Source organism: Crocodylus siamensis, chromosome 2 (assembly GCF_052110815.1).
Source record: "Crocodylus siamensis isolate JL-2025a chromosome 2, ASM5211081v1, whole genome shotgun sequence".
NCBI classification, from domain to species: Eukaryota; Metazoa; Chordata; order Crocodylia; family Crocodylidae; genus Crocodylus; species Crocodylus siamensis.
In genome coordinates, this window is record NC_143396.1 from 31972859 (window position 1) to 31987974 (window position 15116).

The 15116-nt window shown below is 45.3% G+C and overlaps 1 protein-coding gene across 7 annotated transcripts in view; it reads right to left on the reverse strand.

The window, feature by feature from the left end:
* PROM1 (prominin 1) overlaps positions 1-13986 on the reverse strand; it is a 110435-nt gene extending 96449 nt beyond the window's left edge. For 5 of the 7 annotated variants that reach the window (XM_090035631.1, XM_090035628.1, XM_090035632.1 and 2 more), the window contains exons 1-2: positions 13867-13986; positions 649-1068 (exon numbers count right to left, since the gene is read on the reverse strand). In XM_090035631.1, the coding sequence (XP_089891757.1) occupies positions 649-865 (217 nt within the window). In that variant the 5' untranslated portion in view covers positions 866-1068; positions 13867-13986. The other 2 variants (XM_090035627.1, XM_090035626.1) reach the window with 2 other exon arrangements.
* Positions 13987-15116: the final 1130 nt, after the last annotated feature.

The window sequence follows — 15116 nt, forward strand, 5'->3', positions numbered from 1 at the left end:
GTTCTTTAAAGCACCATTCAGGAATGCAATCTGGAAAAACCTGAATTCACAATTTCTCCTCCAGATGATGAACCACACTAGTGGAAATAAAGGGGAGAGAAATAGTCTAAAAGAAGAAACAAGTCTCGAGATTTAACAGCTAAACAAAAGGAACTACAAGTCAGAAATAAGTGTTCGTCTACACAACTATGCAATTCTGTTTACATGACTTGAATGTAGATGCACAGAATAATTTCTAGGACAAGTCTGGTAGATGGGTGATGAACAATCACAGTATACAATGCAAATAAATCTCATTATACTTCCTATGCCAGATATAACATTAAAAAAGCAGAGCAATTAGTACTTTACTCCTAATCCATCACTTTTGTTTCTAACTATACTGTTTCAAAGATCAGCATGAAAAAGATGCAAAAAAATGTAAAGACACAGGAAAATATCCATTTCCAGATTTCAATCATTTAGAAAAGATGAAAATAAAATATTACTTTGCACACCATATGAATTTCCCATGTTCATATCCCACATAGCATGCTATTAATGAATGCGTAAATGCCATTTGATTTTAAAAGGTGATCCCACTAGTTACTAGGAAAATAAATGTCTTATTAATGCATCATAAAACAAAATTATAATTTATGTACTTACCTTGAGGAAAAGAATTTGGTTGCACAACGTAAAGGAAAGAATGGACTATGCTAAACAAAATTCCTATTGGTCCAGGTTCATAATATGCATGTGTATCATAAGTCTTCACAGGTACAAACCCAAAATCCAAAGTTCCAGGAGGTGATTTGTGTATAGGCTGCATCTCTGAAATTGTACTTCCACAAAGCAACAGCAGCAGTAAAAGTTCCACAGCCATGGCTCTCAGTATTCATAAAATTTGAGGTAGAGATCTTGTCCCCAAAGTCTAAAAAACTTCAGCACATTAGAAATATCTTCACTGGGAATGAAATCTCTCAGCAGGAAAAAGCTGATGTCCTCAATCCCTTGATTAGTCTTGAATGTACACTTGCACTGGAACCATGTAGAAGCTTTTCACACAACTGAGTTAGAGCACCATCTCTGGCAAAGACAGAAAACAACTGCTTAATGACTGTCCTCACTGTAGGAAAATATAAAAGCACAAAATGCCTGTAATTTTATGTGGAAGTCTAATGTGCAAATAATTGCACTGGCAAGCTAAACAGAAGAGAATAGAAAATTTACTCCAATGTGTGGAAAAATGTAACCTATCGTATACCCAGTTCTTGAAAGAGTAAAACACTAATTAGTGACAATCTAGTTCTTAGAGTCTTCACAAATAAAGAGAAAATACAAAATTGGGACTGTAGTAAGGAGCAAATGGAATTAAAGGAATAAATATTTACTGCAATTATAGCTGTAACAAAGCAAGATTTGTTGTCTTTAGTCACCATAGAATCAGGCAGTGCATTTAATTAGAGCCTCAATGTACAACTTTAAATGCATTTAACCAGTCTTCTGAACTGATGTTTGTATCAACTTAAAAGCTTCTATACCCCAAGTTTCCATAACCTCAGTGTTGCCAAACTTATTTTCACATGGATTAGCAGCTCTGTATTTATCTTTGAACTTGAGGCTCTTTTTTACTAACTGGGGGCATGGATTCCCCATCAAAGAAGGATTTAAACTTCCATTAATGTCATAGTATCAGTCTGATATAGCTAAGGACCTACTCAAATCATGATTCCACAGATTTAGCATAAAAAAAAAAATCAAATCGAGTGATGTCATGAAGTTTGAGAAAAAACAGCTTACAACAAATAAAATGCTGGCTCCCAGTGAGCCAGCAGTCCTCAAGGCATGATGGACAGCTCTCTTAACCAGTCAGTGGCAAGGGACGAGGCCCGCGGGCCCCTCAGGTGGTCCACCACTATAAGCCCATAAAATGGCAACTGGCCCTGTGATCTGCCTATGAAATTAGCTGCCTGTCTCCTCAGATTAGATAAACCTGTAGATATAGCCATGGGAAAGCAATTACCCCATATTTCTTATCACCGATACCAATTCTGATGTCTTCCTCATATGCATAAAATACAGAAAGGACATCCAAAAACATATATGGCTTTCTAAAATATCTAAATCATAGCTCTAACTAAATTAATGAAATATAGATTAGTACATCAAACCTACAATTTATTTCATGCAAAAATATTCCTCATGTATTGTTACATATGCCCCTTTCTTTACCATAGAAAATAATCTAATGCAGGGTGTCAACCATATAGCTCATGGAGCTTCTCTTATCTGTTCTGCTTGGCTACTGGTGGGCCACAAGAAGTTCAGCGGCACAACCTTCAGTGGAATTCAAGGCTTTTTGGGTCTGCTGGCCATGGGTACTGGAAACGAACTTGGCTCGCCACTGTGACCTCCAGATACTTTCCCTAGTCCCGGTGCTGCTGCTAGACCCCTCCTACTGCCAGCAGATCCATGTCCCTCACCACCCCTGTGCCCACAGCAACTGGCCCCATACCATGGTGCACACCTGGCTCACAAGGAGCCTTGTGGACTGGATCCAGTTTGGGGCCTGTGGCAGGGCACTGTTTGTGCCTGCCACTTTAAGATCAGAGCCAAGCAGCCAGCAGGCACCTGACTGCAGTAGCCATCTTAGATTCAGGGCTGCCTATATAAGCAGAGCATTTGGCTGCTGGCAGGCGAGGCAGCAACACTGCCTGGCTGTGGGGCTTCTTGGAACATCCTGGAGGTAAGGGAGGAGCTGTAGATGATGGTTAGGAGGCTCCTGGTCCTGGGTATGACCTAAAACTGCACCCTGCCGGAAGTGGGTGGCCTGGTAGGGCTCTCAGTGGTGTGGGAGCCCCCAGGAAATGCCAGGCCAGTTACCACCCCAGTGAAAGGTGGGTCAGGACACCTTAACCCCTGGCCCCCACAACCAGTTGGGTCACCTGCTAATAGGGCCAGAAGGCAGACTCCAGAGATAGAGTGGGGCTAGAAACTCAGACTGATTGAGAGAGTACGCTCGACTGGTTAATGCTGGGGCCAGGATCAGGATGGTCAAAAGGGCCAGGGGCCCACTGTGAGGGATGCCCAGAGCTAGGAGGGCCTGGGGTTTCCGCTGGCCTTGGAGGCAAGGCTAGTGCCTGTATGGCCAAAGGTCCCGAGGGGACCACACACAAGACAGGAAAATAGTTTCAGGGAGCTAGATAGCCTGAATGAAGGCAGGGTAGGCCACCTGAATGGAGGGGTCCTGACAGGAGGATTCTGGGGCCCAGTGTGGGGCCGGTTGAGTAACAGCTGGATGCCGTCTGCGAAGCCTGGGCTGCAGTGTAAGGGAGGTACAGAGCTACAGATAGCGCCCCCTGGCATTGGGACAAGGAAATGGGCAGCCTCCCACTTAATTAATAACTATTAACTAAATAGTATCAAGGTGTGGAGGGGTGAGAAAATGGGCAGCTGGCCCAGAAACAGGTGGGCGGGGCCAGGGGTAGACAGTCCCCAAGAAGGCCCCATTACAGAGCCCCAAATGAGTTTGACACCCCTCAAGTTAGAAGTTACACATCTCTTTCATTTTATAACCAAGAGGAAATCAAATAACTCCACTGAAGTGAAATGCTTAGACCAGTTGTGCTGAATCTTTTGGCCCCATGGGCCACATGAATAGTGCAGGGCCTGTCTGAGGGCCGGATCAGACCCTGGGGGGTCTAGAACCAACCCGTTCTGCCACCCCTGCCCAGCTCTCCACAGCAGGATTGGGCCCTGAGGCTCGGTGCCACCCCCATCCAGCTGTGCATGCTGGGATTGGGTGCCAGATCCAGTGTGCAGGGTCCAGGGCTCCCCATATATTTATAGCTGTGCCAGAGCTCCCCTATCACCAAATTTCTGAACCTGTGGGGAGTCCTACAGGACAAATAACATGCTGCTGTGGGCTGGATCTGGCCCAAGGGCTGGAGGTTGAGAACCACTGTTCTAGATTCATTAATCTGCTCTTCCAATTTTTCCCAGATGCCATTGTGGACTTAAAGTCTACTCATAAGTGGGAAATTTTCCCTGATAAAAGAGTAAAGAGCCTTGCCAACGAATTTCTACTAATGTTACCAAAATGAACGCATGCCAAAAATCTATCAAAGACAAAAATGCCCAATTACCTGTGGGTGCAGGTTTCTCACAAGACATCCACTCTCTTTCCAATCTCTCAGTTCTAATCCTCAAAGGGACTCTATAAAACATCTTTCGTACATAAGCCTACAAACATCACTTAATAAATCTACTGGATACAAAAAAAATCATGGACTAAATATAGACATTGGATTTATGGCACAGTATAACCTGCCTACCATCCAGTAACCCCAGGTAACCTCTTTACATTTTACCGTCAGTCAAACCTTCCCATCTTTTGTGTTCCCTGCCTCAACTACCCATCTTCCCTGCCATGCATTTGCATTTTCACAGACCTGCATTTTACATATTGGCTTAAGCATCTATTCCACCCAAGAAAGAATACAAGCACCAGCAGACTTTCCCTAGGCCTGAAGAAGGGTGTTTGTACCCAAAAGCTTCTAAAGAAAAACTTTTCAACTATTTAGTTGGTTTAATAAAAAAAATATCACACTTACCCAAAGAAACTTGTCTACTAATGTTAAGACTTTTCAAGTGAGAACCAATAGAGTGCTGTTTTTATGAACATGTGCAAATGAACCAACATGTTTCTCCCGTAGGTTGCCAAAGCAGTATAAAATTAGTAAGACCTTGGTCATGTTTACGTTTACACTTCCCACATTTTCTATAAGAAACCTTATGAAAGTGGTGACTATATGAGCCCATATCAGTTTCACTTGATTGTAGCTGAACAGATCTATAAACACAAAGTCAATGCTATGTCTGGTTTAATTTTATACATAACATCCAACTTCACCTTTGGTTACTGAAGCCTCGGTAGATCTCCCTTGTATAGGTACTGACTCAGGTGGCCTGTAATGTACTAGTCAAGTACAAGAGAAGTTAAAAAATTAAGAGAGGAGGCAGAATGACAGCTTTGTTTCTCTGTTATCTGAGAGTCTGATGCCCTTAGTTAAAGAACTAAACCTCTCAAGAGTAGACATATAAGAACCAAATCAAGAATGCAAATCCAGACATGGGACTCTTGCTGGCTTCCACACTTTGACCAGCTCAATGACCTCCACAGAGGGACTGACCAACCTACTTCCTAGGATTCTACTGCCACTTCCTCCCCCTCTTGTCTTTTGAGATACAGAAGACAGACATCGCTAACACCTTACAGATTTGGCATATATGGCAAACATCATTTTTTCCCCGCACTCTCTCTGTGGTCACACAATGTGCTTATACTTGACCCAGGAGAGACCATGAGGAATACATTCGATTTACTTCTTTCCTGCTCCAACAACAAATTTCTCTAGATGGAGACAGTGGCTTTCGTATAATGACAGTAGAAATATCTATCCAGACCAGTTCAACCATGAAGTTCTGGCAAGATTTTGAAAGGTCACCAGGAGAATGACTTCTGCACCTGATTGTCCAGCTAGGCAAACAAATCACCAGAACCAACAGTGATACACTAATACAAATCCAAGTAATACAAACATTTGATGACTTCTCCCACATGTTTTCACCTCATAAAAACCCTGCCTAATAGACCTGTATGGTACACCAGAGTCCTTGCTGCAAAGGGCAACAAGCATCCTTATTTAAAAGAGCAAGCAAAAGCCAGAGGACAAAAAAACACCAGAAATAGAGCTAAGAACAAAAAACTATTTCTATTTAACAGTTCAGCTAGGTTACTAAGATACAACTGACCTTCATGGCTAGCAAAAGCCAAGAAAAAACAGCACTAATAACCCTTTCACAACAATCATCTATGCCTTACCTTCCCAAGCATCCTGAACACATACTCAATATAAACAAACACAACAGCAGTGTTTTCAAAGCAAAGACTGATTTTTGCAAGGCATCTATACTATAAACCCAAACATATAGGTCCAACAACTTGCTGAGTCTTCTTTTGCTTCAGCTTTCCAAGATTTTCTTCTCATTCCTTTATATTTTGCCCTACTCCTGTATGCATCATGCAATAAACATTCTAAGTTGCTTAGGAAGCACTTAATTATAGAATAATGTCAATATCACAATTAGAGTTGGGTTCTGTTTTGCACTTAATGCAAAAATTCATCTTTTGTTTTATATTTAAAAAATTATCTCTGCACCAAATTTTGAACACAACGGACACAAAGGAAGTAAGTTGAAAGGTTCCAACTGATTTCAGTGTATATGCAGGACTGAAGCCTTATTCCCCAAATATTAGCAAAGAATTGTGCAATGTTTGTGGTGATAAGGCAATGGCCCAGTACTGGGCCACAAAAGGTTGGCTGCTGGGTTGTGGCACGATCCCCCCCAGCTCAGACCCCCGTCTGTCCACCCAGGTAAGCAGCTTCCACCACTGGCAGTCACGTATGGGATGAACGCCTCCCTTCTGGGATGCCCCACTGCCCAGCAGCTGGCTCCACACACCTGTCGCACTCCCATGCTAGTCCGCAGTATAAAAGAAGTTGGGAACCACTGTGATAAGAAATGTGGAATTTGGGGAACGGCAGGGTAGAATGTTAGCATATCAATTGGGAGAGAATATGAAGACCTGGTGGGACTCCACCTATGACTGGGCCACAGGTATACTCAGATACCCTGTACAGAAGAGATCATGCAGAAAAAAAGAGGTAGGGGTGTAGCTGTCTCTATCAAGGAAAGTTACATATCCCTGCAAACTGACATTGGCACCCATGGAGAATGACTGGACACCCTCTGGGTTAAAATATGTGGGGAACATGGCACAGGGGCATGATGGTAGGAATCTACTACAGGAACAAAATCAGGAACAAAAGATTAACCAGGAACTGGCTGAGGCTGCACATTCTTGGCATATGGTTGTCATGGGAGACTTCATCTACCCAGACATCTCATGGGAAGAGCACTCAGTCAAATTCGAACAGTCACAAAGCTCTCTCACGTGTGGACAAGCTCTGCCTGACTCAAGAAGTCTATGGACTGACAAGAGGTAAAGCACTGCTGGACCTGGTACTGGCTAATGAGGATGATCTAGTCAGCAACCTAAGAATTGAAGGAAAGCTGGGAGACTGTGACCATGAGCTGATCACTTTTACTGTCCATTGCAAAACTGACAAGTCAGTCAGCAACGCAGATGTCCTTGACTTCAGGAAAGCTGACTGATAAGCTCAGGAGGCTTGTTGTCAAGGCCCTAAAGGGCCATGACTCGACACGGAGGGGAGTCCAACATGAGTGGTTGTTCTTTAAGGGAGCAATCCTGAAAGCACAAGGGATGTCCTTCCCATCTCGGAGGAAATGTAGCTAAAGAGCACAGCAATCCCCTTGGCTCAGGAGGGAATTTGTGTACCTCCTAGGTCTAAAAAGAGAGGCTTATAAAGGATGGAAGAATGGAATCACCACTAAGGAGGAGTATTCTGCACTGGTCTGTATCTGTAGGGAGTGAACCAGGAAAACCAAGATTGCAACCAAACTCCAACTGGCTACACATATCAAGGACAATAAAAAGTCCTTTTTCAGATATATGGGGAGTCAGAAGAAAAGCAAGGGCAACATTGGTTGTCAGTTGTCCCAGTGGTTTAGCATGGGTCCAACACCTAGGAAAAAGCCAACCTGCTTAATAAGAACTTTGCATAGTTTTTTTTTTTTACCAGCCCAAAGGACTGCCCTGCCTAGTATGATGCGGGATGGCCAGAGTGAGGGTGACTTTATACCCAGTGTCAGTGTAGACCTTGTAAAGGAATACCTCGAGAGACTGGACACCTTCAAGTCAGCTGGTCCTGACAGACTGCACCCCAGAGTACTTACACAGCCAGCAGGCATCATAGCCCAGCCACTGGCAAGGATATTCGAGAACTTGTGGCACTCAGGTAAAAAACTTGAAGACTGAAAGAAAGCCCATGTGATGCCTATCTTGAAGAAAGGGAGGAAAGTAGATTCAGGGAACTGCAGGCCAATCAGCTTGACCTCAATCCCTGGGAAGATTTTGGGAAAAATTATCAAAGAATCCATTCTTGACAAGCTGGATGATGGCAATATCCTGAGGGACAGCCAGCATGGGTTTGCTGCAGGTAAGTCTCGCCTGACCAACCTCATTTCCTTCTATGACCAGGTGACATATCAAGGTGACAAGGGAGAAGAGCTTGACATCATATATCTCGACTTTAAAAAAGCCTTTGATCTGGTCTCCCATGATCTCCTCATGAAAAAATTGGCCAACTGCAGCCTCAGTTAGATCACAGTCCAATGGCTGGGGAATCGGCTCCAAGGTTGGACCCAGAGAGTGGTAGTTGACGGAAGTGAATAATCATGCCGTTCCATGACCAGCGGTGTCCTGGAAGGCCCTGTCCTTGGACCTGTACTCCTTAACATCTTTATTAAAAATGTGGACACTGGTGTCAGAAGCAGACTGGCCAAATTCACCCATGACACCAAACTTTGGGGTAGAGCATCCACACCCAAGGACAGGCTGATGATCCAGGCTGACCTTGATAGGCTTAGAAAGTGGGCGGATAAAGATCTGATGACATTCAATATGGAAAAATGCAAGATATTCCACCTCAGAAAAAAACCCGCATACGCTTATAGGCTTGGCAGTGATATGCTTGCTGGCACCATGGCCAAAAGGGACTTGGGGGTCATGATTGACCACAAGATGAACATGAGCCACCAATGCAATGTTGCAGCTGGTAAAGCGAACAAAACCCTGGCTTGCATCCATAGATGCTTCTCAAGCAAATCTCAGGATGTCATCCTCCCACTGTACTCGGCATTGGTGAAACCACAGCTGGAGTACTGCATCCAATTCTGGGCTCCACAATTCAAGAGGGATATGGAGAAGCTTGAGAGAGTCCAGAGGACAGCCACACACATGATCAGATAGCAAGAGAATAGGCCTTATGAAGAGAAGCCGAGAGCCATGGGACTTTTCACCCTGAAAAGTACAGAATCAGGAGTAACCTGGTGGTAGCCTATAAGTATATAAGGGGTGTGCATCAGGATCTGGGGGAACATCTGTTCACCAGGGCGCCCCAAGGGATGACAAGGTCAAACAGTCAAAGCCCTCCAAGACCATTTTAGGCTGGCCTTAAGGAAAAACTTTACTCTCTGAGCCCCCAAGGCCTGGAATAGAGTCCCACCAGAAGTGGTGCAGGCACCTACTCTGGACTCTTTTAAGAAACGTTTGGAGGCTTATCTTGCTGGGATCTTTTGACTCTAGCTGACTTCCTACCCATGGGGCACAGAGCTGTACTCAATCTTCTGAGGTCCCTTCCACCCCTAATGTCTATGAAGAATGGTAATGCATTCTCTGTGATGTACAGGGGTTGTACTACTGGTAAGATACATGTCACTGGGTGGAAGAGTAGAGGGTTGCCTTGATTTTGGGGTTTAAGTCAAGCATGATTAACGTTAAGAGAAATACAACCCATTTTTCTACATAAATACTTCAGTTAAAAAAAAAAAAAAATTGACTACCCAGCTAGCTAGGCAAGTAAATCACTACCTTGCTGTCCTCCTTACTGGAGGAAAGTAACCATTACTAATGTGACTGGTAGAATCACTAAGCCATAAGCCAATGATGCTGGAAGGTTAGCAGGCCTCACAGAAGGATCCTGTTAAAATTATGAAGGTGCCCATCTCACATATATGGCAGAAGAAGAGCTTATTACCGCTTGAGATGTACGAGTTCCAGCTTTTATTCAGATACTTGCAGAAGGCACCCACACAGCTGACTCAGCTAGAAATGGGTATCACATTGCTCAAACTGGGTTTCACAGGTACCTATACATAAGCTGCCCTGAACTTCTTCTGGGAAGGACAGCATATAAATAAGTAAATTAAAATACTAGCTACATCACACCCTTGTGGTCTAATAGTCACACCTTGTCCATGCTAGCCCAACATTTCTGCCTAAGGCTGGAAAATGCATTAACACACCCTACCACAAAGGCATGAACATAGGTATCATTCAATTCTACAGGTGCCAATGAAATCTTCACATGCCATATTAGGATTCCCTGGACTTTTAAAAATAAAGGAGTTCTGCCAGAGTTGTGACTGGGAATCTCTCTTTGCCCTTTGACTGTTACTTTAATTGGTAATATTACAACTAAATGTATGTACTGGAAGTTTCTTAGGACCAGAAACACATATTTTCTAAGCCTTTCAAAGCCCTAGCATATTTGGGTGCTGTATCAATAATAATTAGAAACCTGCAGAAACAGTACTAGTCTCATGACCTGAAATGCCTCTATGCATAGGAGTGAGAGTTCAATTCACTAAATGACAGCTTCCCTACCCAGAGAATCTGGAATATGAAAGAGGTCCTGGCACTTATCCTCTTCTTCACAGACAAAAGAAACTTTGTTCAGAGTTCACTGTTGGTTAATGATGCTGTTGTAGATTGATAGAACTTGAAAGAGGAAACTATCCCAACAGTTTTTAACCCGTAACATTATTACCAAACCTCAAGACAAAACTGTAAGAGCCACAAACCTTAGAACAGAATGGCCCCTACATATCTCTGCAACTTCTTCATAGCACATGAGAACCTCATGTTATTAAAAGCAAAATAAATGTTATGTACTCCTTTTGCAACTCATTAATGATACCAGTGGTTCTCAACCTTTTGGGACTGGAGGCACCCTTCCATAACTTTTGTGAATTGAGTGGCATCCAATTTCAAAAACGAATCTACCTATTACAGTGCTTATCTCCTTAAAAAGAGGCTGGGAAGTTGGGGGGGAATCATCCAGGAATAGGCAAGCCTGAGCTGCTGCTTATCTGCCAATCACCTCACTGCACCCTTCAAAGAATCTGCCACTACTCCCTGGTTGAGCTATAGGCATTGTCATTACACCCTTCCTCATGTTCACAAAAAAGGAGAGTTTTACAATTTTAAAAGGATTTTCAGTTCACAAGATACAAGAAATTAATTTCAATATTCTAATTTTCATGAAAAAAAAACAAACAAAACAGTTCCCATATGACAAGGTAAGCAATTGAATGAAATAATTTAGTTTGCAAGAGTATTAGCTATTAGATTTTTGGTTTTTATTCTGCACCTGCCTGCCTGCCTGCCTCTTCTCTCTCTCTTTTCCACCACTCTTTGTATGCTACCACTCCCTGTATCAGCAAAATTCTTTTACCATATATGCTGCAACACCATTTCCATTATATAGCATATTTCATACAATATTCTCAAACCATTTTAGAAACAATAATTAAGCCTCAGCAGCCCACGCTACATAACAATGTAAGCATCCCTTTATTACAAAACATGGGGATCTCTTAAGTAGCTTCCAAGATTACACCAAATCTTAGTGGCACAGCTAAAATAAGCTTGCAAAGAACTTTTTTCCAACTATTCAGTTAGTCTAATTAAAGATATCACATCTACCCAAAGAACCTTCCCTGCCACCGCTAAGTACAATACAGTTTCCAGATTCCCAGTTCCCTGGTTTAACCTCAGGATCGTACTTCTAGTAAACAGTGTAAACCATGCAAATATAATATTGTAATCCAGTGATGCGACTGTAATTCACCTAGATTCACTCAACCAGAGGCTAGATTGCTGGAGCAAGACGTGGGAGCCCTCTGGGAAGGCAGAAGAAGGGGTAGCTGCTCATGTAGGGCACGAATGAAGGACTTAGCTGTGCTCACTTCACAGAAGTCCGTGTCTAGCATTCCAGTGACAACCTGCACCAAAGGTGCAGTGTGAATTATGTGGGTGCAGCCAAAAACTGACAGTTACTATTGTACTATGGCTCTTAAATCTACATAAAAATATCAACTTCCACATTCAAAGTACATAAAACAGTAAGCCAAGCTGATCACTGGTAAGTTACAAGTGCAGTTTTCTGTTACAAAACCTTTTGCAGGCCCTATGAATGACTGCAACCTGTTGCCATAGGAGGAGTATGGAGCAAATGAACCTACTGAACATCAGGGACTGCTAAACACAGGCTGGCAGCAATGCCATAAACAAAGACAATACCGGGTAGTCTCTATATGCATCTAACATCCTGGCTGCAAGTTTGAAATGGGATAAAACTGATGACAGGCTCAAGGCAAAGCAGCTAGATATTCAGAATACAGGAAGGCTTTTACAGAAGTGGTTCAAAACATAAGGAGTTAAAAAAGGAGAGAGGCATTGCACACTGAATGCTACAAAAATCCCTCATAAAAAGTGATCATTTTAAAGTCATTGCAAAAAAACCTTAAGTCCATAGGTGAGAGATTTGCTTTCCAAGTAAGCAGATTGGAAGCAGGTTTAAATATTAGCCAGTTACCCAATATCTATATTACTAAATGAATCAAAGAAAAAAAAAATCGCATCTCAGTTGCACAGACACTGTCTATAAAGCACAACCCAGAAGAGCAATACATAAGAGATTATGAGCATTAAACTCTATAAAGGCATCCCATGAACAGGAGATATGACAACTATGAACTGGTGGGGTGTGGTAGCTAACATAGACACCCACATTTCCAGTGTCAGCTACAAATGCAACACCTCCCAGACATGACATGTTGCTGGGAAGAAGAGGCGGGGAAGGACATCTAACTGGGGGTCTCTCCAGCCCCCACCAGCCCACTATGCTCTTTACTATAAATTACACAGTATGGTTTGTTTCACTGTGGAGTAACAACTGATTTTTTCATTTGCTTTCTTCTACATGGTGGACAAGGGAGAGAGCTCATATTTGCTACAGCAGCTCCCTTACTCATCATAAACTACATATTTGATAGCCCTGTCTCAGACCAGGATTTAAGCACTCATATGATTTGACATAAACTACACTTAGCTGTAAACGGGTTATGGTTGGCATCTTCTCAACTAACTCAGCCCCCCACCGTCAGGTCTGAACACAGTGAATTCTTGCAATGTCTACAGAAGCCAAAACGTGGACATTGCTGGGTCTCTGTTAAAAGTTAGGGTTACCAACTCATGATCTGACTGCAGATCCAACTGCTGGGTTTTCCCGCTCACACCAGCATCTTGAGCCTCCTAAAAACATTTCTAAAACAGCACCTTATTCAATATATACCCCCATGTACCTCACCACGTCCTCCACTGACTGCCCCGAGATACGCAGCACGGGGGCAACTCTCACCAGAGTCTGGCCCCCGCTGCTAAGGTTCCTCTAACTGTGCCCAAGTTCATGTCTGAGGACGTCTTAGATGTTTCCCCCTTACATCGTGCTCCGCTCGTCTCCAGCCCTCGCATACAAATCGGTCTCCACTCCTCTCTCCCTGCTGCAGGAGCCAGCGCCCCCGTAGAGTCGCTACACAGCTGCCCCAGCAAAATCAACAGAAACGGGGGCAAAGAAGTGTTTCCTTCAGAGCCAAACAGCTGCTCTGGTCCCTCCACCATGCTTCCCAGAGGGGGAGGACCCTCCACCCTCTTCTCAGACCTGCAGGCCCGACACCCCCAACACCCCTTCCCGGGGGACTGCTCCCGCCGCACACCCGGCTCCCGCCGCCCCAGTGCCCTCTACTGGGCGCCCCTGCTCCCCAGGACACCGCCCCGTCCCGCGGGTCCTCTCCCGCAGAGCCGCGCTGCCGCTGCCTGGGTCCTCCTCCCCGGGGTCCCCTTCCCCATGCAAACCTCTGCTTTCCAGCCGGGGGTCCCCTCCGCCGGGCAGACCGATGCTTGCTGTCCTCGGGCCCCCTCCCGCGCGTCTGCCCCTGCCAACTACCGCCCTGCACCGCAGCCCCACGCCCCGCTTTCTGCAGGCTCCCAATTTCTACCGGGCTGCGGGGCGCCGTCCCCACCTCGGCGCCGGGCCCCTCCCCGCGAGCACCTACCCGCAGCGGCGGCTGCGGCGGGGTCCAGCCCGCGCCCGCGCCCCGGCGGCCCCCGGCTCGGCGCGCAGTCCGCTCCTCCCGCCCCGGCTCGTGAATGATGCCGCGCGGCTCCGCCTCCCGCGCCACCCCCAGGCCGCGCCCGCCCGCTCCGCCACCTGTCCCGCCCGGGGCTCGGCCGCTCCCGCCGCCTCAGCGCGCCCCACCGCCCCCCGCGGCCTCCAGCCACCTGCCCTGCTTTCCTGAGGCGACCACAGCTAACTCCCCAGGCTCCTGTCCCTGCTCGCTAAGCTGTTCCCTGGCTTTTGAAGCCGGCTGATAGATTGGTAGCACAGGGAGTCGCGTCCATTCCCCTGCCCAGCTCCCTCATGGGCAACAGACACTAGCCATCAACTCCCTTTAGGTCATCCCGGCCTTTGGGGTGTCCCTGCTCAACCTGCAAGAGTCATCCGTGTGCAGCACTGCCCGCCAGCCTGGTTGTGACCAGCTGGGCCGGTCGGATCAACTGAGCTCTACTTGGATGACCAGGCTGCTGGCCTGCGCGGTCTTGCGAAGACTTTTGCACTGGAGGGAGTCTGCAGATATGATCACCTGCCTGACAGGAGCTGGGAAGACACAAGTGCTTATGGTGGCTTGTCTGGGGGGACAGTTGTTAGAAGGTCCTCGGGGAGAACAACTGTGAAACTGCAAGAATAGAGTTGGGAATGAGGAATTCCAGCTCGAGAGAACTCAGGGGCTAAAATAGACACAAATGATGGAAGGTAATTTGTTCCCAGGCAACAATGAGTGGCCATGAATGCCCCAAACTTTTCTTTACATCAAGTGCTGAGTTTGGTTCCATTTGTCCCCTTTAAAAAAATAAAATCACAAAGCAAAATCTCATTGCCGGCAGCTTGCAGGATTATGTTACAAAAAGGAAAAAAGTAATAGTAGGCAGAAGCATAATAGATGATGCATGACATCAGCATGGTAGAAATCTGTGGGCAAGGCAAGAGCCCCCAAGGGCACACTTGCCTGCCTGTACACTAATGCCAGGAGCCTGGGCAACAAGCAGGAGGAGCTCATCCTCCTGCTCAGTGTAAATAATTATGACGTCATTGGGATAACAGAGACCTGGTGGGACTCCACCCATGACTGGACCCGGGTATAGAGGGCTATACCCTATACAGGAGGGATCGTGTTGACAAAAGAGGCGGGGGTGTAGCTCTCTATGTGAAGGAAAGCTACATGTCCCTGCAAGCTGATGTTGGCAA